At 35.1% G+C, this 26,262-nt stretch overlaps 1 protein-coding gene across 1 annotated transcript; it reads right to left on the reverse strand.

Annotated features, from left to right (window-relative positions):
* Positions 1-1,035: 1,035 nt before the first annotated feature.
* Positions 1,036-25,703, reverse strand: LOC121391463 (cyclin-dependent kinase 1-A-like). The gene is made up of 8 exons (XM_041523091.1): positions 25,638-25,703; positions 25,528-25,596; positions 14,535-14,595; positions 6,028-6,049; positions 1,871-1,994; positions 1,386-1,549; positions 1,197-1,338; positions 1,036-1,146 (listed from the first exon to the last, which is right to left on the reverse strand). The coding sequence occupies exons 1-8, from the start codon at positions 25,701-25,703 to the stop codon at positions 1,036-1,038; spliced, it is 759 nt and encodes a 252-aa protein (XP_041379025.1).
* Positions 25,704-26,262: the final 559 nt, after the last annotated feature.

Genomic DNA, 26,262 nt, shown 5'->3' on the forward strand with positions numbered 1-26,262 from the left:
TAACTAAATACTTTAACTTAATACATATTGTACTCACCACTGCAGTCTTTGTACACTGAGCAATATACACAGTGTTAATAGGACCATTAGGAGTGTAACCACCAAATAACAGAGCTCTGTTATTAGGTAGTGATGTAAGAGTGAAATTACTACAAGGAGGTGGACATTCTCCAGTAATTTCTGGTATTATCCACTGACCTGCAATTCAAAAAGTTATAAAATTGTATTTGATATATAATGTATTAATAACATGATATATTGATCTTCTTACCACTGGATAACTGATAATAGTGGTGTTCATTAGTAAGAACATTACCACTAGGTGTTATTCCTATATCACTATACTGAGCACCAGATTGTGGAGAGGTGGGACGTGGACCAATACCACCAACTACCAGTAGATAATCCACTTTATTAAATGTAAGTGATATCATCCTACAGCTTGACTTCATCATTGGACCCATACTTGGATTAATTGGGAACAGTTCATTCCATGTAAGTGAATCTGTTATTAATAAGTTGACACTATTGTAACGACACTCATCATGATTACAACGTCCTCCAAAATAGTAGATCCTGTTACTGATAACAGTTGAGGCATAGCCATAGACACCCAGTGGAGGTTTTCCATTAGTAGGTCGTTGTTCCCATCTACCAGTTAGTAAGTGAAATACCTCAATAACAGAGGTCATCCTCTGTTTGACTTCATTATCATGTACTCTAGGGAGACCATCTATATTACCACCCCACATGTAGAGGTAGTCACCCACTATATGTGTGGAGTGATGAGACCTCTTTGTAGGTACATAATAATCTGTAGAACATGACACACACACACATAACAATAGATAAGTTTTTTAATAATGTAGTCAAACCTGATCTAGACGTATCCAGCTTTTCTTTCAAAATAGACACGCCCTTAATAATGAGTTCTCAGTTATTTTAATATAATTTACTCCATTCAGATGTATTAGTGTGTGTGTTAATACAGTATACAGTTAATGATACATAAAATATTAATGTTATAATATGTTCTTAAGACTGTACTGTATCAGGTAGACCTGACTTGTCTAAATCACTGAAATAAGGATGTTGCATAGCAGTCTTTGCTGACATTCTCTTCCCAGGATTATAAACCAACATTTGCTGATATTAAAGACACTAGAATTAAAAAGGATCACTGAACAATAACTTACCATTAACAGGTCACAACCTGCTGCATCAAGTCGAGGACAAACTTGTTTTATTGTCTTTCCAATCCATTTAGGGAAATTTGGTTTAAAATTTGATAGTTCAGTTACATTAGGCCATGTTGTATCATTAGGTGTACCCAAAATCCTACAGTGGAACTAGTTAAACCAGTTTATAAAACCTGTTTAATAAACCTGAAATTTCGGAATAGTTGATCAATTTCAGAGTCTCCTTGAAACAGAGGTTTTTTATTAGACATTTCAGCAAATATACAAGCTATACTCCATACATCAATGGGACAAGAATATCGTGCTGAACCAAATAAGACTTCAGGGGCCCTGTACCACAGTGTTACTACCTGTGAAATTTAAAAATGGGTCAGTGTGTGCGTGTGTGTGTTGTGTGTGAGAGAGAGAGAAAGAGAGAAAGACACAGAGAGAGACAGAAAGAGAGAAAGGCAGAGAGAGAGAGAGAGACCTCATGGTGTATGTAGGCTCATCCAAGTCCAAAGTCAGCCAGTTTAATAATAGAACAATAAATATAACTACTATAATGTATGGTCATTGTAGATTGGTCATATGTTCATCCATTTATCCATTTATCTATTGATCCATGTATCCATTGTCAATCTATGTATCCATTTATCAAACCATGTATCCATTATTACTGTGATTGTTACCTTTAATAATACTGGATCAATATATTGTCCAGATGGAATAGTGTGAAGATATTTCTTTAAATCCATACTCATGAATTCAAAAACAAGATAGAACTTGGAATCTTGATGAATTATCTCCTCAAGTCTGTATGAGAGAGAGAGAGAGAGAGAGGTACACCTTCTTCCTCACTCTCAAGACGTATTTTCTTCAAGGCCACAAACTTACCAGTAGCTTTTTGTCTAGCCTTTAAAACAAAGTAAGAAATATAGCGTGAAAGAAGATTTACCTTGTAAACGATGCCATAAGTCCTTTCTCCAATCTTTTCAATCTTTGTATAATCGTCTATAGACATGACTACTCTTTTTAAATAGTTTCTTCTCTAAGACTTGGCCCTGCTCAGGTAAGTACTGGCACTTCTTCTTTGAATTTCTTCTGACTGATGTAATACTTCTTAAGTCGACTCTCTAAACTGTGAATGTAATGACGAGGATAATAACACTAACCCCTATGATTAAGAGTTAATTAAATACCTTAGCATTAGCTAATTCTAGTTGATGTGAAGTGCTTTCTAGTTCAGAGACAAGATGCTGTCCTTGTGATACTAACTTTGTGTTCTCTTCTCTCAAACTTGTCATCTTATCCTGTACTGTGCTAGAGGTAGGTAGCTATACAGGAGAGAATAAAGGTCACATGACAATGACATCATCACTCACAAATGAGCTAGTAGTTCGTGGACTAGAATGTCTTGGGACAACACCTCTAGTGACAGGACCTACTGGAGGTGAGAGATATGTCACAGACAGAGGTGAGGTGGTCTTGTCCATGAGTAATGACTACAACTGGAACTTTTATTAACTAGAAAAGAATATTTAAATTTATAGAATAGATTTGTATATAGTTCATTATTAGATACAATTTATTAATATTTTATTAAATACATTACCAATTATAGTATTGTATAAACAATGTACTTACCAGTTCACAATAGCCAGGAGTAGGCTTTCACACCACACAGTACATAAAGAGTTAAAAAATGTCTAGGGTGTGGTCTTAGTTAGGTGGGGCTGAAATGGAAGAGCATCAGTTCTTTAGAGATAGATTGTGTTCACTGACTCCTAATGGACGACCAGCTAAGAGACCTCAAAAAATTGTCTTAAAACTGACTCGGTAAGTGAGAGAGAAGGTTTCTGTAGAGATGAGGTAGTCATTGTATTTAGGGTCTGCAATGAGAAAAATGAACTTTCATTCTTTTAGTACTATGAATTGATATACATACTTGATATAATACAAAGGCAACACAATAATGTAGCTCCAACTTCTCTTTCTGTAGAAAATTTTTTATTAATATCCGTTTGGTACACTAGGTGTTAAAATTAGCTTTGCACTGCCATGGGGGAAATGTGAGACGGTGACTAGAGGTGAGCTTGTGTGTCATTTATCTGTCACTTGTCTGAGGTCGGTGTGGATACACTAGCATGTCCCTGTAGTGAAGTTGCTCTTTGTTTTTTCCTGAAAATGTGTTAACCAGGTATGACTGGTTACACCTCTGCTATCCCCATTTTCCAGAAATACAGCATAGCCTCTCTCTCTCACATCATGGTATTGTAGACTAATGTCTGGTGTATACCTGGTAATAGGAGAAAATTGGTGCGAGTTGGTTTGCTATCTGGGCATGTAGTGATATGTGCTAGTCGCCATATTGGAATGGGCGGTGCCCTTTGTGTCATGATTTAATTGATTTTTTTTTACACTATAGGCCTCAACTATTATCAAGCTATCATGACAAAGAAAGTTCAAGATTCACCAGGTGATTTGAATGTATAATTGCTCTTTGCTAACATGTTATTACTTAGATCCCATATATGGTGATTTGATTGACTTGCTACAAGAGTCAGAAAATTGTGTAGACGAAAGTACTAGTGTACCAGACATTCTTTTTGAAAAGTTTCAGCTTGCCCATCCTCATGTGAATGTCGGACGTCCCAAGCACTTGTACGATACAGTGAAACGTATCGCCGCACCAACCCAACCGTCTTTAAGAGGTAGTAGTAAAATTTGTGGACCGGCTCTTGCATTGTACAGAAGTAAAACATGGGTACCATGAGTTAGAAACCCTGGCCCTAAAGGTATATTGTATGTTTATTGTTTACTGCATTTTATATAAATTATGTTTGCATGTAGGTACTGTATTTCCTAAGGAGCTACAAGCCTATGGCCTTAATGAAGAGCTGTTGGCCGAAGTTTTCAGTCAGGTATTAAGTGGCCAGGAACAATCCCTGGTGTGGCATTTAAGGAGTCCCTGATTATGGATTTTACCAAGATTTGCACTATTTCATCACAAGATGTCCTCAAATGTCTACTTTGACAAAAGTGTCACTAGGAAAGTTTTCTATTGCAATTGATACAAATCTGCGGGCAAGAGATTTACGTCCTGATAATGCTTATCATTTTATTGAAAGGATTGCTACATCTAATCATACTCAAAGTTCTATAGTAAAGTATGGTCTAGAAGATATTCAAATGAATGCAGTTCAAAACCCATCATATTAACAGTATGTCCTTTATTACTATGTTTTAAATTGATAATGTTGTCATGGTAACAGGTAAACCCCCTCCAATTACGACACAAATTTATGGATTTAACAAACTAATCAGGACAGGGAACAAGTAATTTTTATATAATTTAGTTATAATTTTATTTAATCTATCTATTAATTTTAGAATACTACTCCATGTTCCTATAATATACCTCATATAATTGGACGTCAATCTTTAACTACAAAGGACAGCACCATCTTATTCTATGAGAATTAAAACAACTCTACCTCTTGGTAATAAAAATTGGAATAAATTATAAGTCTGAAGTTCAGGACACTTGTTCTAGGCCCATACTAATAATAATACTTTAACGACCTTTATATTGAGGACACACCTCTACTAATGACATTGTCCTAAAGAAGTACAGTGTGACAGTCTGAGATCACCATATTTTAATACTGATCCTATCACTAAACCTTAAACATTAAGTATGTGGCTTAAGGTTCAGACTGTCACACTAGACTTCCATAGTGTCCATTATAGAGATGTTCCATTTAAGTATGATCTTATATCTTCTAATAGGCTCAACTATTCAACCAGCTCCTAACAGTTATAACACACTAGAGGCCACTAATATTACACTGACATCTTATCCTTCTTACACTATATCACATTTACCATCTCACAACAAAAGATCAAGTCAGCATTATCTTTAACAACTATAATATTAATGTTCTATTTAACAGAATCTACTCCAGGACCAGCTCACTATCATCCTAATATAGACATCTGTACATTAAGAAGTCCAGCATATACTATATAAATAACATTATATTTTATATATGTTAATATAACTGTATGTCAGTCAACATTTGAGATAAAACTTTCTCTATGAACACTCTCTCTATATATATATAGTCTAGCATTGCCTTCTCTAAGTGAAAGGGCAGAAATGCCAGTTATAATTCATACATTCACTTCTCTGAAAAATGTCCATATATGGTAATATTATTATAATAATCACACATAGTACAATAACTAAACTAACTATTATTATAATAACCTTACTACTAAAATTATAACACACACTAGAATACTATTAAATGGTTTCATTGAAGTCTGTTAGGATCTCTGACATTGTCGGACGTTCTCTACGATTCTCTTTCAAACATCGTTCAATAAGAGCTTTAAACGCTTGTCGTCTAATACTGTTAATATGAAGTTGTCTCTGAGCTACCTCAGGAATACGACAGATCATCATTTCAATCAAGACAACACCATAACTGTAAACATCCATTGCAGGAGAATGGTCTCTTGGTACACCAGCTTCTGGAGCAGAATAAACTGGATTACCTGGATTGACTGTACGACCAATCATTGGTTGAAGATTAGCTGAACCATAGTCTGATACCTTGGCTCTCCACCAAACTGCCCATGTGTAAGAAGAACATTAGCAGTACTGACATCTCTATGTAGTATTGGGTCTGGTTTAAAGAGGTGGAGATAGTTGAGACCACAGGCTATATCTTGACTGATAGTCAGAACAGCAGGATGACCAGTTTCTAACTCTTTGCGAAGACTAGTTGGCATTAGTTCTGAGAGGATGATGGGATTACCCACTCGAGTGGCTCCTATGAACTGAAGGAGATTAGGATGACGTACTCGAGCAGCAATCTCCATTTCTCTCGTAAAAACTGATATGTTATATGGTGACAGGATAACTTCATAAAGACATTTGGCAGCTACTCTAAGGCCACGAAATTTAGCCACCTTGACTTCTCCCCAACCTCCTTTCCCAAGGATCTCCTCAGTCATCTCAATCTCCTCTCTCCTCACTACCCAGTGAGACTGTTGTTGTAACTGTTGAACTTGTTGTTGAAGAGTGGCATTAGCTTGACATGTTTGTTGAAGAGCAGTGGTTGAGTCCTGAAATTGTTGACGAAAATCATCACGTTCTTGACATAGTACTCTTTCCCTCTCTTGACTATCCTGTAACTGTCCTCTTTCTCTCTCTTCTTGATCTTGTAGTTGTTGTTGAAGTAACCTTTCTCTATTTCTGTGCTCATGTGAAGTGTAGCTTGAGTTTGTTGTTTCTCTTGAAGTTCTTGATGTAGTTGATGTAGTTGTCTTTCTTTTGTTTTCAAGGTCCTCTTGAAGAGCTCTTGTCATATCTATCTGCTGTTGTTTGGTATCTTGTAGCTCTTTGTTGGTAACTTCAAGTTGTCGTGTTAAACGTTGTATTTCTCTATCTTTCTCTTGTAATTCTTGATGTGATGAAGATGATAGTTGAAGACGTGTAGGAGATTGGACAGTAAGTTGAGGTTGTCCATGTCTCTTCTGTCGTAGCTTAAGTTGATATTCTTCAGTAGATGTCAGGTTAGTTATTACATCTCCTACAGTCTACTGGTCATCATTACATACTACAGTGAGAGATATAGTATGTTACAATAGTATTGAGTTATGAGACTAGTTTGTAATATAAACAGTTAGTGTGTCAATACTCCTATATCATACTGTGATAATACTGATAATGTGTGTATGTACTATATAACAAATACTATCATCAATAGACAGTACTTACTAAGTTCTATCACTGTAGTATCATTGAGTTTACCACCATAGAGTCCTCCAAATTGTACTACCCATACAGTGGTAGGTGACACATTCCATACTGAGAGGGAGTGGTCCCATCTCTTAGTCACTGACTCTGGTATATTAAGCTATAAGATGGAATATAGTGTACTATATGACATTATAATAATGATGTTATGATATTACTACAAAACTAGTCATTATACATGTAACATCAGTGGATACATGTACTCTAGTAGTAACAGACTATAACTTTGTATGAACTGGTAGAGTTGACATGTTACAATACTTTAAAACATGAACATAAGTACTTATGTACAGTCTTTAATAACTGAATTATAACTATAAACAAATCAGATATATCAATAGACTATACTATCATAAATGTTAACATACTATAGTGTCAGGACTACAGGTATAAAACCAGGTCATAAAAACAATAAATATTATTAATTATAAATTTTCTATAGATGAGGGTTATTTTCAGAGGTCAAAGTTCAAATAGTCACACTTTATTATATCTCCTCATATTGTAGATCATAGACATTAACTCACTTTGTGTTAGTGTTAGGTCACATGATAACTAGTAACTAACCTTTGTCCATGTCTTTGTATCAATGTTAAATAACCAGCTGCAATCACTGATCTATCCATAATTCCACACCACCATCATCACATGTAGGTCACTGATAATAGTGGTAGCATGACCATATCTACTCTGAGGCCAATTCACTGATTTGTGAAGTGGTTTACTTATCTTCTCCCAGTGCTGGGTAGATAATATTCAAGTTAACATATTATACAATTAACATAGCAGTAATTAATACTGTATACTGGGAAATGTTTAAGAATATTCTTCATTTTATAGTTTATGTGGATTTTAATTTAGTTACAATATTTCCTTTAATAAGACCTGGGACATCTATTTTAATATTGAACAAACAATAGAAATTTACTATTTGAGGTCACTATTTAAAATATAATTGTGAATTATTAAAGTTTCTAGAGTTAGAAGTGATTCTGAACATTCCTGATAAACAATAGCTTTAAACTTTGTGTATCAGTTAGTAAATGATAGATCAAGCATTGACAGAAATTTTAAAACAAATATTACCTCATTGTGAACTCATTTGTTTAAGGACTTTATGAAACTACAGTTATTTCCTGACTGAATAAACATTTTTAAAAAAATAAAAATTATCTTTTTTGTGTTTTTCACTTAACAGAACAACTTAATATTAATTAATATAATATTATACATATTATTATATATATATAATATTAATATTAATAATCAATTATAAATTATCAATAGACAATTTTGTTAAGCAGTCATTGTATCATTTATTCAAGCTCATCATCAATTTCACTGATATACAAAAAGGGAGGCTACTATTCAAGAGTGACATTTAGTCAATGAAATATGGTATCACTATATAGTTGACTAAAGGAATGTTTCAGTTATCAATATAACCTCTAAGTTGATTAAAGAAATATTAACAAACAATAAATCACTTGTTTATTAATAAAACAGTTCCTAATAATAATATAAAGACATTATATACTATAAATTTAGTTCATTTAATAATATCAAACTTTAAACTTGATTACTCCACAATATTATACAGTAACTAAATACTTTAACTTAATACATATTGTACTCACCACTGCAGTCTTTGTACACTGAGCAATATACACAGTGTTAATAAAACCATTAGGAGTATTACCACCAAATAACAGAGCTCTGTTATTAGGTAGTGATGTAAGAGTGAAGTGACTACAAGGAGGTGGACATTCTCCAGTAATTTCTGGTATTATCCACTGACCTGAAATACAAACAGTTATAAAATTGTACTTGATATATAATGTATTGATAACATGATATATTGATCTTCTTACCACTGGATAACTGATAATAGTGGTGTTCATTAGTACGAACATTACCACCATTCCCTTATCACTATACTGAGCACCAGATTGTGGAGAGGTGGGACGTGGACCAATATCCACCAACTACCAGTAGATAATCCACTTTATTGAATGTAAGTGGATATCATCCCACAGCTTGACTTCATCATTGGACCCATACTTGGATTAGTTGGGAAACAGTTCATTCCATGTAAGTGAATCTGTTATTAATGAGTTGACACTATTGTGACAAACACTGGCCATGATTACAACGTCCTCCAAAATAGTAGATCCTGTTACTGATAACAGTGGAGGCATAGCCCATAGACACCCAGTGGAGGTTTTCCATTAGTAGGTCGTTGTTCCCATCTACCAGTTAGTAAGTGAAATACCTCAATAACAGAGGTCATCCTCTGTTTGACTTCATTATCATGTATTCTAGGGAGACCATCTATATCACCACCCCACATGTAGAGGTAGTCACCCACTATATGTGTGGAGTGACCAGACCTCTTTGTAGGTACATAATAATCTGTAGAACATGACACACACACACACATAACAATAGATAACTATTATAATAATGTAGTCAAACCTGATCTAGATGTAGCCATCTTTCTTTTCAAATAAGACACACCCTTAATAATGAGCTCTCATTTATTATAATTATTAAAACAAGTAATCTTAGATAATACAAGTTATTTTATTTATTATAAGTTATTCCATTCAGATGTATTAGTGTGTGTTAATATTGTGCTATAACTTACTGTAATGATTGTATTACAACAAACCTTGCTGTTGAAACCCCATTGTGTTATACAATATTATATTAATGTGTGAAATATTGTGTAATCTCTAGAACTCTCTAGAATGTTCTGTATGATTTTGTATTTAAGTAGATATCACTTGTCGTTGAATCATATATACATCTATTATAAGTTTGTTTTTCATATGTATTACTATTTTGAGTTATAATAAAAGATAATCTGCAAAAATCAGCTCTCAAGCGGGTTCAATTGGCGCAGTGGGTAGGATCGTTTCTAGAGCAACAAGAATCAAAGAAAAGACACAGATGAGTAAGCCACCTGTTCTTCCTGAAATCTATACTCCTGGAGAAAAAAGCTGGGACGAATGGATAGACCATTTCGACAGCGTCGCAACTGTGTGTGAGTGGGATGATCAGGCCAAACTCAAGTGGTTGCGGGTATGATTGACAGGTAGAGCTGGGACAGTGTTCAGGAGACTGCCTGAAGTTACTCGTAATAACTTCCAGGAGGCGATTGAGGCGTTGCGGAAACGATTCGAGCCAGAGAGTAAGAAGGAGCTTTACATGGTAGAGCTGCAGACCCGAATGAAGAGGATAAATGAGGATTGGAGACGATCTCAAACAGAGGGCAGACAAAGCCTATCCTGAGCTAGCAGAAGAAGCTAGAGAATTCGAACGTTTTGCGTTGAGCCAGTACCTGGCTCATTTGAGCCATCCTCAAGTTGCATTTAGTGAACAAGCTAAACCAAAAACTGTGGATGAGGCAGTCCGACTAACGTTAGAGATGGAGTCCTATCTACTATCCTCAAGACAAAAGTAATGTTGCACAAATCTCCACCACTGTGGATCAAGAATCAGACGTTATCGGGCTTACTTCCACGAGAGAAGATGGTGCAATAACAACTCTTATTGGATGCGAATGGATAGAATTGAAACAGAACTAAAGGCTGTCCGACAAACCTCACAGTGATCTGGAGCAACACAGAAGTTCTCAAGGCATCAGCAGTAATAGCCGTGGAGGAAGAAGACCAAGAACCATCAACTGTTGGAACTGTGGAAACTGAAGGTCATGTCTCACGGAGCTGCCCTCTATCAAGAAGAAATCACAGCAGACGGGAAACGAGAAACCCTCGGTGCTGTGAGCCGGGCATGCGAGAGGTGAAGAAAAGGCTCATGTAAGGCAAACTAACATTCCTATCTTTTCTGTAGATACAGAGTCAGATTACGTTGTTGAAGGTCGTGTCAACGGATATCCGGTTAACATTTTAATCGATACTGGTGCAGCGGAACTATTGTCTCGAGCGACGTGTGGGAGAAAATAAGGTCTCCTGGAGAGGAACTGATAAGTTCACTGGAAAGAAGTTAGTGGGAGTACAAGGGACCCCACTTCAACTAAATGGTACCACACATATCGACATGAACCTGTGCAGTGAAAAGTTTCTCAGCTGATGTCATTGTGGCTGATTCTCTTTGCTACTGATTATCATCTTAAGACGAGACTTTCTGAAAGCACACAAGTGTACAATTGAAATGACCCCGACAAAAGATCTTTTATACTTTAAACAACTTGGAAAGTTTGTCCCAATTAAAAGCAAGCAGTCAAACTCAACACAAGACATACCTGTTGACGTCGTTCTAAATAATGATCTGGAGATACCTGCATATAGTGAGATGGAGATCATGGGAACAATCCCAAAATGGTCTGTCCACAAACCTGGATTGTAGAAGGTGAAAAGAAAGTACGTAATGCAGCTATGGTTTGCCAGAGCTGTTGTCCAGCCTCAAGGTGCACAAGTTCCTCTACGACTACTAAACCCACGAGATGAAGTTGTAAATATTTCTAAAGGCACAACAATAGCAAGGATGGAACTCCTGCCAGTTGATTCAATTACAACAGTTAACAAGAAAGTAAGGGGAATTTCCAGAGTTACCGATGCTCAATGTGATAACCTATGGAAAATTGTCAAGGCCAGGTGACAGACTAAACTTACAACAACAAGATCAACTTTTTGCACTACTCCTTGATACCATGACCTGTTTGCTGAAGGACCTAATGATTTTGGGGAGGACAGGCAAGATCAAGCATAGAATTGATACGGGGAGAGTCTCCACCAATTCGTCAACCTTTCGCAGGATCCCACCTTTTCGTAAATGCCAGTATTATCACAGCTACAGAAGGATGGAAGTGAACAAGTTATTGCTTATGCCAGTCGTGTGCTGACCAGACCTGAACGTCGCTATTGTGTGACAAGAAAGGAGTTGTTAGCTGTAGTGTTTTTTACTGACACTTCAGAGCATATCTCCTGGGAAGAAAGTTTTGTCTTCGTACTGACCATTGATCTTAACATGGCTACGGAACTTTAAAGAGCCAGAAGGTCAGTTGGCTCGGTGGATGGAAAGATTACAGGAGGATGATTTTTACAATCTCTCATCGGCCTGGACGAAAACACCAAAATGCGGATGCATTGTCTAGAGGGCCATGTACACATGTGGAAGAGAAGCCATACTGACTCATCATCACAAGTTGTAGACATAGAGAAAGAGAATACTATCATGGTATTAACAGAAAAATAAATCAACAAAATTTACGTCAGATGCAGCTTGGTGATGGTCAATTATTTGATTCTCAGTCACTTGAAAGAAAATGAGAAACCAAGATCTGACGATGTTAAGACAAGAAGGACCAGAAGCACAACGTTTTCTTACAGCTATGAGTAGACTGCTGGTGGTGTTCTTAAACGGAGATATGAAGATACACATACTACCTCTACCTGGTTACAGCTGGTTTAGTGGTTCCAATACTCTTAGAGAAGAGGGTCCTAGAAGAAATACATCAGGAGCACTCGAAGGTCATTTAGGAGAAGAAAGTCATTACACAAACTTAAGGAAAGGTTTTACTGGCCTGGCATGCAACAAGACATCCATAATTGGTGTAAGACCTGTAAGTATGTGCTACTAGGAAATCTTGCTCTAAGGAAAAAATCATGCTCCGTTGCAGACAATAAAAACTGGTTATCCAATGCAAATTGTTGCTGTTGATATTCTAGGACCACCTACCAGAAAGTGAAGAAGGAAATTCATACATCTTTGTTTGCAGGTGACTATTTCACTAAATGGATGGAGGGATATTAATACCTAATCAAGGAACAACAACAATTCCTAAGAAGTTACTGGATGAGATGTTCTGTAGATTCTCACCCTTGAAAGTTACACTCAGATCAGGGTCGACAGTTTGAATCGACTCTAATGAAAGAAATTTGTGACATCTTAAAAATTAAGAAAACCAGATCTTCAGCTTATCACCCACAATGTGATGGACTTTTTGAAATGGGTTCAACCGCCCCTTGTTGAGTTTGTTATCAACAACCACAAAAGATCATCCATTTAATTGGAAAATCAAAATTCGCAAAGTTTGTATGGCCTATAATACAAGTGTACATACATCAACTGGATATACACCATTTTATCTCATGTTTGGACGTCAAGCTAGACTCCCTATTGATTTAATGTATGGGAACTGAGGAACAATGAACTTTCTACAAGTGACTATGCTACAACAACTCAAGATGAGTTTTAGACTTAAGCCTATCGTATAGCTAGAGAGAAATTACGTACGTCCCACAGACGTCAAAAAAGAATGTTATGAAGCCACATTCATGGAAAGCCATTCAAGGAAGGTGATCTTGTCTGGTTACATTCACCAGTTGTTCTTCGAGGGCAGTCTAAAAAACTTCATCACCCATGGGACGGCCCATTTAAATTGTGGGGAAAAAATTTCAGAAAGTGACTACAAAATTAAAAATGTTCAAAGAAAGAAAAGTTACAAGTAGTTCACTTTGATAGACTTAAACTATGTACACCCGGAACTAGGTTTCTCTTCTGGTGCTACTGAAACCTGTAGAGAGTTCTGACAGAACTACAGAGAATTCTAATGATTACTCTGCACCAGATATCTTTGGACAAGATATGGAACTTGTTGAAAGTGGACCAGGACCACCTGAGCCACGTTATCCAAGAAGAGATAGAAATGCTCCCAATCATTATGCACCTACCATTGTTCACTAGAATATACCAAATTCGGGACGAATTCTTATGGAGAGAATGGTAATGTAACAAGTGTAAACCATTGTGCTATACATTACTGTAACGATTGTATTACAACAAACCTTGCTGTTGAAACCCATTTGTATATACAATACTATATGATAATGTGTGAAATATTGTGTAATCTCTAGAACTCTCTAGAATGTTCTGTATGATTTTGTATTTAAGTAGATATCACTTGTCGTTGAATCATATATAAATCTATTATAAGTTTTTTTTCATAAGTATTACTATTTTTGAGTTTATAACAAAAGATAGTCTGCTAAAAACTCAGCTCTCAAGCGGGTTACACAGTAATGATACATAAAATATTAATGTTATAATATGTTCTTAAGACTGTACTGTATCAGGTAGACCTGACTTGTCTAAATCACTGAAATAAGGATGATTGTATAGGAGTCTTTGCTGACATTCCCTTCCAGGATTATAAACCAACAATTTGCTGATAGTAAAGACACTAGAATTAAAAAGGATCCTGAACAATAACTCACCATTAACAGGTCACAACCTGCTGCATCAAGTCGAGGACAAACTTGTTTTATTGTCTTTCCAATACATTTAGAGAAATTGGTTTAAAATTTGGTAGTTCAGTTACATTAGGCCATGTTGTATGGTGGAATATGAAAAAATGGATCAGTGTGTGGTGTGTGGTTGTGAGAGAGAGAGACAGAGAGAGAGAGTTGATATTATTTCGAGCCAATTCTATTAGTGAATAAATCACATTCTGTTCACTTCACAATACTCACACACACTCACACTCTCACTTACGTCACAACATTGGATGTTGAACTTTCCTTCACATATCGAAATCTCTCTAATAGCTGTATATGGGTACACCTTCTTCCTCACTCTCAAGACATATTTTCTTCAAGGTCACAAACTTACCAGTAGCTTTATGTCTAGCCTTTTAAAACAAGTAAGAAATATAGAGTGAAAGAAGGCTTACCTTGTAAATGACGCCATAAGTCCTTTCTCCAATCTTTTCACAATCTTTGTATAATCATCTATATACATGACTTACTATTTTTTAAATAGTATCTTCTCTAAGACTTGGCCCTGCTCAGGTAAGTACTGGCGCGTCTTCTTTGAATTCTGCTAACTGATGTAATACTCTTCTAAGTCGACCCCTCTAAAATGTGAATCTAACAACGAGGATAATAACACTAACCCCTATGATTAAGAGTTAATGAAACACCTTAGCATTAGCTAATTCTAGTTGATGTGAAGTGGTTCTAGTTCAGAGACAAGACGCTGTCCTTGTGATACTAACTTTGTGTTCTCTTTCTCTTAAACTTGTCCATCTTATTCTGTACTGTGTTAGAGGTAGGTAGCTAGTACAGGAGAGAATAAAGGTCACATGAACATTACATCATTACTCACCAATGAACTAGTGGTTCGTGGACTAGACTGTCTTGGGACAACACCTCTAGTAACAGGACTACTGGGGTGAGAGGTATGTCCACAGACAGAGGTGAGGTGGTCTTGTCCATGAGTAATGTCTACAACTGGAAACTTTTATTAACTAGAAATAATATTTTAAATTTTATAGTATAGATTTGTATACAGTTCATTATTATATAATTTATTATAATTTTTATTAAATACATTACCAATTATAGTATTGTATAAACAATGTACTTTACCAGTTCACAATAGCCAAGGAGAGTAGGCTACCACACCACACAGTACATAAAAGTTTGTTAAAAATACCTAGGGTGTGGTCTTAGTTAGTGGGGCTGAAATGGAAGAGCATCAGTTCTTTAGAGATAGATTGTGTTCACTGACTACTAATCGACGACCAGCTAAGAGACCTCAAAGGATTGTCTTAAAACTGGACTCGGTAAGTGGGAGAGAAGGTTTCTGTAGAGATGAGGTAGTCATTGTATTTAGGGTCTTGCAATGTGAAAAATGAACTTTCAAAAAACCATTCTTTTAGTACTATAAATTGATATACATACTTGATATAATACCAAAGACAACACAATAATGTAGCTCCAACTTTCTTTCTGTAGACAAATAATTTATTAACATCTGTTTGGTACACTAGTGGTTAAAATTATCTTTGCACTGCCATGTGGGCAAAAGGTGAGACGGTGAGTAGAGCTTGTGTGTCAATTATATCTGTCACTTGTCTGAGGTCAGTGTGGATACACTAGCATGTCCCTGTAGTGAATTGCGCTTTGGTTTTTTGGTGTTAACAGGTATGACTGGTTACATCTCTGCTGTCCCCATTTTCCAGAAATACAGCATAGCCTTTCTCTCACATCATAGTATTGTAGATAATGTCTGGTGTATACCTGGTAATAGGGGAAAATTGGTGCGAGTTGACTACATCTGGGCATGTAGTGATATGTGCTAGTCGCCCATATTGGAATGGGCGGTGGCTGGGGGCCCTTTGTATCATGTTTTTTTGCACTATAGGCCTCAACTATTATCAAGCTATCAAATAAAGTTCAAGATCCACCAGGTGATTTGCATGTATAATTGCTCTTGCTAACATGGTTATTACTTAGATCCCCACATACAGTGATTTGATTGTTGACTTGCTACAAGAGTCAAGAAAATTGGGTAGACGAAAGTACTAGTGTACCAGACATTTTTTTGAAAGTTTTCAGCTTGCCATCCTCATGTGAATGTCGGATGTCCCCAAGCGCTTGTACGATACAGTGAAAGTATTGCCACACCAAACCAACATCTTTAAGAGGTAGTAGTTAAAATTTGTGACCAGCTCTTGCCTTGTACAGAAGTAAAAAATGTGTACCAAGAGTTAGAACCCCTGGTCCTAAAGGTATATTGTATGTTTATTGTTTACTGCATTTTATATAAATTATGTATGTTTGCTATAGTAGGTACTGTATTTCCTTAAGGAGCTACAAGCCTATGGCCTTAATGAAGAGCTGTTGGCCGAAAGTTTTCAGTCGGGTATTAAGTGGCCAGGAACAATCCCTGGTGTGTCATTTAAGAGGAGTCCCTGATTATGGATTTTTACCAAGATTTGCACTATTTCATCACAAGATGTCCTCAAACGTCCACTTTGACAACCTAGTATCACTAGGAAAGTTTTATATTGCAATTGATACAAAATCTGGGGAAGATATTTACGTCCTGATAATGCTTATCGTTTTATTGAAAGGATTGTACATCCTAATCAACCTCGAAGTTCTATAGTAAAGTATGGTCTAGAAGATATTCAAATAAATGCAGTTCAGCGACAAGTAAAGGAATGCACGGAAACAGATTTCAAAAGTTGGTGGCTACTGTAAATGCATTGGAAGATAGAAAAATGTGAAACAAATAAAAGAATTACAATGTACACAACATGCTCTCAGAGATGTCACCAATGAAATGAAAGTGATTAAAAGCAGTATATTAGAGCTGAGGAAAGAGGCGTCATCACTGGAGACAGCATGTAAATCTGCAATCTGATTGTGTTTAGAATTGGTTGAAAATAGTTTACTGAAAGCTCTGAAAAACACTTCTTTATGCTCAATGGAAACTATCTCACAATAAATTATAAAATACTAAGCTCTTAAAACACTTCATGTTTGATAGAAATTAAATTATAACATTAATATTTTAAAATAAAAGTATTGATTTTATCCAAAGCACCAGATGGGTTTATGCATGTAGAAGAGATGGTAAAGAAATAAAACTGAAAGAAATAAAATTGTATTACAGAGTGTCAGAGGACTAGCATTTATTAAATCTCCCAATAAAATATCTCTTGAAATAGAATCAAAATAACTATTATTATCACATAATAAACAAATTGATATAGCTTTGTTGTCGAATCATAATCAACAATCTTGCCATCGTACCATACTTCTTTATGTGTAACTACAAGCTCAAGTTTTGTGACTACGAATTAATTTTCCTACTTAAGGAAAGAGGGATTACTTGATATTGAATCACACTTGTTAGCAGCTATGAAATCAGAACAACTCTGGATGATTTCCATTTATGGGGCGTGTGGTTTCCGTGGACTGAGAGAGTAAAAAAACTATACAAATATCTGGTTTCAATACTTTCTTTCTTATGTTAATCTGTGTTATTAATAGAGGTAAGCTTTCTGTGGAATTCTCTTTATCCCTACTGAGATCTTCCTTGTCTTATTTCTGACTTGCCTCACTTAATTCCTCTGGTGTTGTAATGAGGGTCTGGGGACGTCTGGATCTTTATTCTTCTGCTTTCGGAGATATCTGCTGAAGTACTTGTCTTCTGACATGTACTTTGAAGAATGTGTTCTTCTTTTTTTTTCACCTCTTCTTACGTCCTTCTCCTTACGCTCCTTCAACACTTTCCTCCCTGGCTCTACAGCCAAATCCAACACTCTTTGTTGCTTTTCCTCAGGTAATTCCTTCTAAACTATTGCATGTCTTCTTTTCATGGACTTCAAATAAGATTAGATCTTGTCACACTTGATGCATGTTTGGGATTGCAGTGCTCAAATAATCATTAAGTGGACATAGTATGGATTCAGATATCATTACTGGGCTCCAACTTATTGAGAATAGCTTTTATGTTTGACTCTGGGTCCCAATAGATACCACCAGGTAACTGATGGTGAGCATAAGTGGAACAGCTTTTCTCCATAGCAGTGGTGAGGTGGTCTTGTCCATGAATAATAATTACACATTGGAACTTTATTAACTAGAAAAGAATATTTAAATTTTATAGAGAATAGATTTTGTATAAGTTCGATTATTAGATACAATTTATTAATATTTATTTTAAATACATTACCAATATATAGTATTGTATACAACAATATACTTACCAGTTCACAATAGCCAGGAGTAGGCTACAAACCACACAGTACACAAAGAGTTAAAAATATCTAGGGGTGTGGTCTTAGTTAGGTGGGGCTGAAATGGAAGAGCATCAGTTCTTTAGAGATAGACTGTGTTCACTGTCTCCTAATGGACGACCAGCTAAGAGACCTCAAAGGATTGTCTTAAAACTGACTCGGTAAGTGAACAAGAAAGTTTCTGTAGAGATGAAGTAGTCATTGTATTGTAGACCATAGTTAGTTTCACAGCAACAAGGACAAACATCTTTATTACAAACTAACTTTGGACATGAAACGATAAAAATTCCAGCGCAGTTCTTTATATACTTCAAGCCCTCGACCAATCAGATTCGATATTTGTCCGCTAGCAATCTTTAAATAACAACAATTCGCGCTTTTATTTATTAGCAGTAAAATTAATAGATTCATTAATTAGATCATTGTTAATAATATTCTCATAGTAACCTCAACTCCTCCACTGTTTATACTATTGAAAAACCAAAGAAATCTCATTGTATTGGTAAGTAATATAGTGAAAAGTCTTGAGAGATTATAATTTCAGGTTTAAGACAATGCTTGGTCTCACGGCCACCTCTTTCTCTGGAACAAATAGCAACACCTTCTCCTGTACCTATTGATGTCCGACCATCTTCCTTTAAGTAGTAAAGGTCCATTATGTTGGATATCAACCATCGTATTAACAGTATGTCCTTTATTACTATGTTTAAATTGATAATGTTGTCATAGTAACAGGTAAATCCCTTCCAATTACGACCACAAAATTTATGGATTTATCAAACTAAACAGGACAGGGAACAAGTAATTTTATATAATTTAGTTATAATTTTATTAAATCTATTTAATTTTAGAATACTACTCCATGTTCTATAATATACCTCATATAATTGGACGTTAATCTTTAACTACAAGGACAGCACCATCTTATTCTATGAGAATTAAAACAACTCTACCTCTTGGTAATAAAAATTGGAATAAATTCATAAGTCTGAAGTTCAGGACACTTGTTTGTAGCCCATACTAATAATACTTTAATGACCTTTATATTGTGGACACACCTCTACTAATGACATTGTCCTAAAGAAGTACAGTGTGACAGTCTGAGATCACCATATTTTAATACTGATCCTATCACTAAACCTTAAACATTAAGTATGTGGCTTAAGGTTCAGACTGTCACACTAGACTTCCATAGTGCCATTATAGAGATGTTCCATTTAAGTATGATCTTATATCTTCTAATAGGCTCAACTATTCAACCAGCTCCTAACAGTTACAACACACTAGAGGCCACTAATATTAAACTGACATCTATCCTTCTTACATTATACCACATTTACCATCTCGCACAAAAGATCAAGTCAGCATTATCTTTAAAACTATAATATTAATGTTCTATTTAAACAGAATCTACTCCAGGACCAGCTCACTATCATCCTAATATAGACATCTGTACATTAACAAGTCCAGCATATACTATATAAATAACATTATATTTTATATTGTTAATACAACTGTATGTCAGTCAACATTTGAGATAAAACTTTCTGTATGAACACTCCTCTATCTATATATAGTCTAGCATTGCCTTCTCTAAGTGAAAGGGCAGAAATGCCAGTTATAATTCATACATTCACTTCTCTGCAAAATGTCCATATATGGTAATATTATTATAATAATCACACATAGTACAATAACTAAACTAACTATTATAATAACCTTACTACTAAAATTATAACACACACTAGTATACTATTAAATGGTTTCATTGAAGTCAGTTATGATCTCTGACATTGTTGGACGTTCTCTACGACTCTCTTTCAAACATCGTTCAACAAGAGCTTTAAACGCTTGTCGTCTAATACTGTTAATATGAAGTTGTCTCTGAGCTACCTCAGGAATACGACAGATCATCATTTCAATCAAGACAACACCATAACTGTAAAACATCCATTGCAGGAGAATGGTCTTTTGGTACACCAGCTTCTGGAGCAGAATAAACTGGATTACCTGGATTGACTGTACGACCAATCATTGGTTGAAGATTAGCTGAACCATAGTCTGATACCTTGGCTCTCTCCAACTGTAATGACCACGAGTAAGAAGGACATTAGCAGTGCTGACATCTCTATGTAGTATAGGGTCTGGTTTAAAGAGGTGGAGATAGTTTGAGACCACAGGCTATATCTTTGACTGATAGCTAAAACAGCATGATAGGGTAGAGGAGCCAGTTTCTAGCTCTTTTCGAAGACTAGTTGGCATTAGTTCTGAGAGGATGATAGGACTACCCACTTTAGTGGCTCCTATGAACTGAAGGAGATTAGGATGACGTATTCGAGCAGCAATCTCCATTTCTCGTGTAAAAACTGATATGTTATATGGTGACAGGATAACTTCATGAAGACATTTGGCAGCTACTCTAAGGCCAACAAAATTTAGCCACCTTGACTTCTCCCCAACCTCCTTTCCCAAGGATCTCCTCAGTTATCTCAATCTCCTCCTCCTCACTACCCAGTGAGACTGTTCTTGTAACTGCTGAACTTGTTCTTGAAGAGTAGCATTAGCTTGACGTGTTTGTGAACAGTAGAGGTTGACTCTGAAATTGTTGACGAAATTATCACGTTCTTGAAATAGTTGTCTTTTCTCTCTGTTGACTATCCCTGTAAACTGTCGTCTTTCTCTGGTCTTCTTCTTCTCTTCTTGTTGTAGTTGTTGTTGAAGTAACCTTTCTCTATTTCTGTGCTCACGTTCAAGAGTAGCTTGAGTTTGTTGTTTCTCTTGAAGTTCTTGATGTAGTTGATGTAGTTGTCTTTCTTTTGTTTGAAGGTCCTCTTGAAGAGCTCTTGTCATATCTATCTGCTGTTTGTTTGGTATCTTGTAGCTCTTTGTTGGTAACTTCAAGTTGTGTGTGTTAAACGTTGAATTTCTCTATCTTTCTCTTGTAATTCTTGACGTGATGAAGATGAAGGTTGAAGACGTGTAGGAGATTGGACAGTAAGTTGAGGTTGTCCATGTCTCTTCTGTTGTAGCTTAAGTTGATATTCTTCAGTAGACGTCAGGTTAGTTATTACATCTCCTACAGTCCACTGGTATCATTACATACTACAGTGAGAGATATAGTATGTTACAATAGTATTGAGTTATGAGACTAGTTTGTAATATAAACAGTTAGTGTGTCAATACTCCTATATCATACTGTGATAATACTGATAATGTGTGTGTGTACTATATAACAAATACTATCATCAATAGACAGTACTTACTAAGTTCTATCACTGCAGTATCATTACCAAAGCATCCTCCAAATTGTATTACCCATACAGTGGTAGGTGACACATTCCATACTGAGAGGGAGTGGTTCCTTCTCTTAGTCACTGAATCTGGTATATTGAGCTATAAGACGGAATATAGTGTACTATATGACATTATAATAATGATGTTATGATTATTATTACTACAAAACTAGTCATTATACATGTAACATCAGTGGATACATGTACTCTAGTAACAGACTATAACTTTGTATGAACTGGTAGAGTGACAGTTACAATACTTTTAAAACATGAACATAAGTACTTATGTACAGTCTTTAATAACTGACTTATAACTATAAACAAATCAGATATATCAATAGACTATACTATCATAAATGTTAACATACTATAGTGTCAGGACTACAGGTATAAAACCAGGTCATAAAAACAATAAATATTATTAATTATAAATTTTCTATAGATGAGGGTTATTTTCAGAGGTCAAAGTTCAAATACTCACACTTTATTATATCTCCTCATATTATACATCATAGGCATTAAACTCACTTATTGTTAGTGTTAGGTCACATGATAACTATAGTAACTAACCTTTGTCCATGTCTTTGTATCAATGTTAATAACCAGCTGTCATATGTATATGGTCCACCCACCATCATCACATGTAGCTCACCGATAATAGTGGTAGCATGATAACATCTACTCTGAGGCCAATTCACTGATTTGTGAAGTGGTTCACTTATCTTCTCCCAGTGCTGGGTAGATAATATTCAAGTTAACATATTATACATTAACATAGCAGTAATTAATACCTGTATACTGGGAAATGTTTAAGAATATTCTTCATTTTATAGTTTATATGGATTTTAATTTAGTTACAATATTTCCTTTAATAAGACCTGGGACATCTATTTTAATATTGAACAACAATAGGGAAATTTACTATTTGAGGTCACTATTTAAAATATAATTGTGAATTATTAAAGTTTCTAGAGTTAGAAGTGATTCTGAACACCCCTGATAAACAATAGCTTTAAACTTTGTGTATCAGTTAGTAAATGATAGATCAAGCATTGACAGAAATTTTAAACAAATATTACCTCTTGTGAAACTCATTTGTTTAAGGACTTTATCAAAATACAGTTATTTCCTGACTGAATAAACATTTTAAAAAATAAAAATTATCTTTTTTTTGTCTTTTTTCACTTAACAGAACAACTTAATATTAATTATTATAATATTATACATATTATTATTATATATATAATAGTAATATTGATAATCAATTATAAATTATCAATAGACAATTTTGTTAAGCAGTCATTGTATCATTTATTCAAGCTCATCATCAATTTCACTGATATACAAAAAGGGAGGCTACTATTCAAGAGTGACATTTAGTCAATGAAATATGGTATCACTATATAGTTGACTAAAAGAATGTTTCAGTTATAAATATAACCTCAAAGTTGATTAAAGAAATATTAACAAAAAATAAATCACTTGTTTATTAATAAAACAGTTCCTAATAATAATAAAAAGACATTATATACTATAAATTTAGTTCATTTAATATCAAACTTTAAACTTGATTACTCCACAATATTATACAGTAACTAAATACTTTAACTTAATACATATTGTACTCACCACTGCAGTCTTTGTACACTGAGCAATATACACAGTGTTAATATAACCATTAGGAGTATAACCACCAAATAACAGAGCTCTGTTATTAGGTAGTGATGTAAGAGTGAAGCCATAACAAGGAGGTGGGCATTCTCCAGTAATTTCTGGTATTATCCATTGACCTGAAATACAAACAGTTATAAAATTGTACTTGATATATAATGCATTAATAACATGATATATTGATCTTCTTACCACTGGATAACTGATAATAGTGGTGTTCATTAGTACGATTATTACTATACTGAGCACCAGATTGTGGAGAGGTAGGATGTAGACCATATCCACCAACTATCAGTAAATAATCCACTTTATTGAATGTAAGTGATATCATCCCACAGTATGACTTCATCATTGGACCCATACTTGGATTAGTAGGAAACAGTTCATTCCATGTAAGTGAATCTGTTATTAATGAGTTGACACTATTGTGACGACACTGGGCATGATTACAATCTCCTCCAAAATAGTAGATCCTGTTACTGATAACAGTGGAGGCATAGCTCAAGACACCCAGTGGAGGTTTTCCATTAGTAGGTCGTTGTTCCCATCTACCATTTGGTAAGTGAAATGCATCAATAACAGAGGTCATCTTCAGTTTGACTTCATTATCATGTACTCTAGGGAGACCATCTATATAAACCACCCCACATGTAGAGGTAGTCACCCACTATATGTGTGGAGTGACCATAACTCTTTGTAGGTACATAATAATCTGTAGAACATGACACACACACACATACATAACAATTGATAACTATTATAATAATATAGTCAAACCTGATCTAGACGTAGCCAGCTTTTCTTTCAAATTAGACACGCCCTTAATAATGAGTTCTTAGTTATTATAATTGAGGAAAACTCTCTACTTACAAGTTCCATCATTATAATATAAAATGTACTTTTATAATTAATACTCAATAACAAAATGACAACAGTAACAAAAAATGTACAGTAAATTTTAGTAGCACATACTGACACACTTCTATGATATTATAATTTAGATTACATACTGCTATTGTTATTAAACTACATATCAGATATAAGGTTATATAAATCAAACATAATCAGTTTTATGAGATAGATTTAAAACAATTGTATTATATGGTAAGAAATCAAGTATTAGTCATCTTCATTATCGAGTAGTGATTCTCGTCTCATTACTACTGATACTACAGTCACTGAACTAGTTTCACATATTGAAGCAGGGGATCCAGGACACATTAAAGGAACTTCCACCTCATCAATAGTAGGATCTAATTGAGGCTTCTTAAATACATTCCTAATTTTCGCAAGCGGTTGTTTCAAACAAGATTTAGACAGATGATCCCAAACATGATAGAAGATAATACCACAGAATACTATAAATGATACTGATACTAAAGCAACACTTAACACTTGCCTTGAATTTGATGTTTTGTAGGTTTGTGCATTCACATAAGCTATAATCATGAGATTAAGAAAAAAAAGACATCTCTAGACAAGCCAAAGGTAAATGTTGATATATTCCTGTCAAAAGGAAGTACATCGATATAATAACAAATAAAAGAGATGTTAACACATCCAAACTTATAATAGTCTCAATATCTAGAGACACAACTAGTGCTAAGACATGAACAAGTAGTAAAAATCCAGTCCAAAAACAACACTTGTCCTTATATGGACCTCCATATGAATCAACTTACAAGTTCCATCATAAAACAAGTAATCTTAGACTATACAAGTTATTTTATTTATTATAATTTATTCCATTCAGATGTATTAGTGTATGTTAATACAGTATACAGTTAATGATACATAAAATATTAATGTTATAATATGTTCTTAAGACTGTACTGTATCAGGTAGACCTGACTTGTCTAAATCACTGAAATAAGGATGTTGCATAGCAGTCTTTGCTAACATTCTCTTCCCAGGAGAGAGAGAGAGAGAGAGAGAGAGAGAGAGAGAGAGAGAGAGAGAGAGAGAGAGAGAGAGAGAGAGAGAGAGAGAGAGAGGTACACCTTCTTCCTCACTCTCAAGATGTATTTTTTTCAAGGTCACAAACTTACCAGTAGCTTTATGTCTAGCCTTTACAACAAGTAAGAAATATAGCGTGAAAGAAGATTTACTTTGTAAACGACGCCATAAGTCCTTCCTCCAATCTTTTCAATCTTTGTATAATCATCTATAGACATGACTACTCTTTTTAAATAGTTTCTTCTCTAAGACTTGGCCCTGCTCAGGTAAGTACTGGTGCTTCTTCTTTGAATTTCTGCTGACTGATGTAATACTTCTTAAGTCGACTCTCTAAACTGTGAATCTAATGACGAGGATAGTAACAACAACCCTATGATTAAGAGTTAATTAAATACCATAGCAGTAGCTAATTCTAGTTGATGTGAAGTGCTTTCTAGTTCAGAGACAAGACGCTGTCCTTGTGATACTAACTTTGTGTTCTCTTCTCTCAAACTTGTCATCTTATCCTGTACTGTGTTAGAGGTAGGTAGCTATACAGGAGAGAATAAAGGTCACATGACAATAACATCATCACTCACCAATGAACTAGTAGCTCATGGACAAGACTGTCTTGGGACAACATCTCTAGTAACATGACCTACTGGAGGTGAGAGATATGTCACAGAGAGAGATGAGGTGGTCTTGTCCATGAATAATGACTATATAGAGTATTGACAATAAATGTAAACTAACTCTATATTTAGAACACACAAACCAGAGAGAAAGAGAGATAAAAAC

This window comes from Gigantopelta aegis, unplaced genomic scaffold (genome assembly GCF_016097555.1).
Source record: "Gigantopelta aegis isolate Gae_Host unplaced genomic scaffold, Gae_host_genome ctg2497_pilon_pilon, whole genome shotgun sequence".
Taxonomy (NCBI): domain Eukaryota; kingdom Metazoa; phylum Mollusca; class Gastropoda; order Neomphalida; family Peltospiridae; genus Gigantopelta; species Gigantopelta aegis.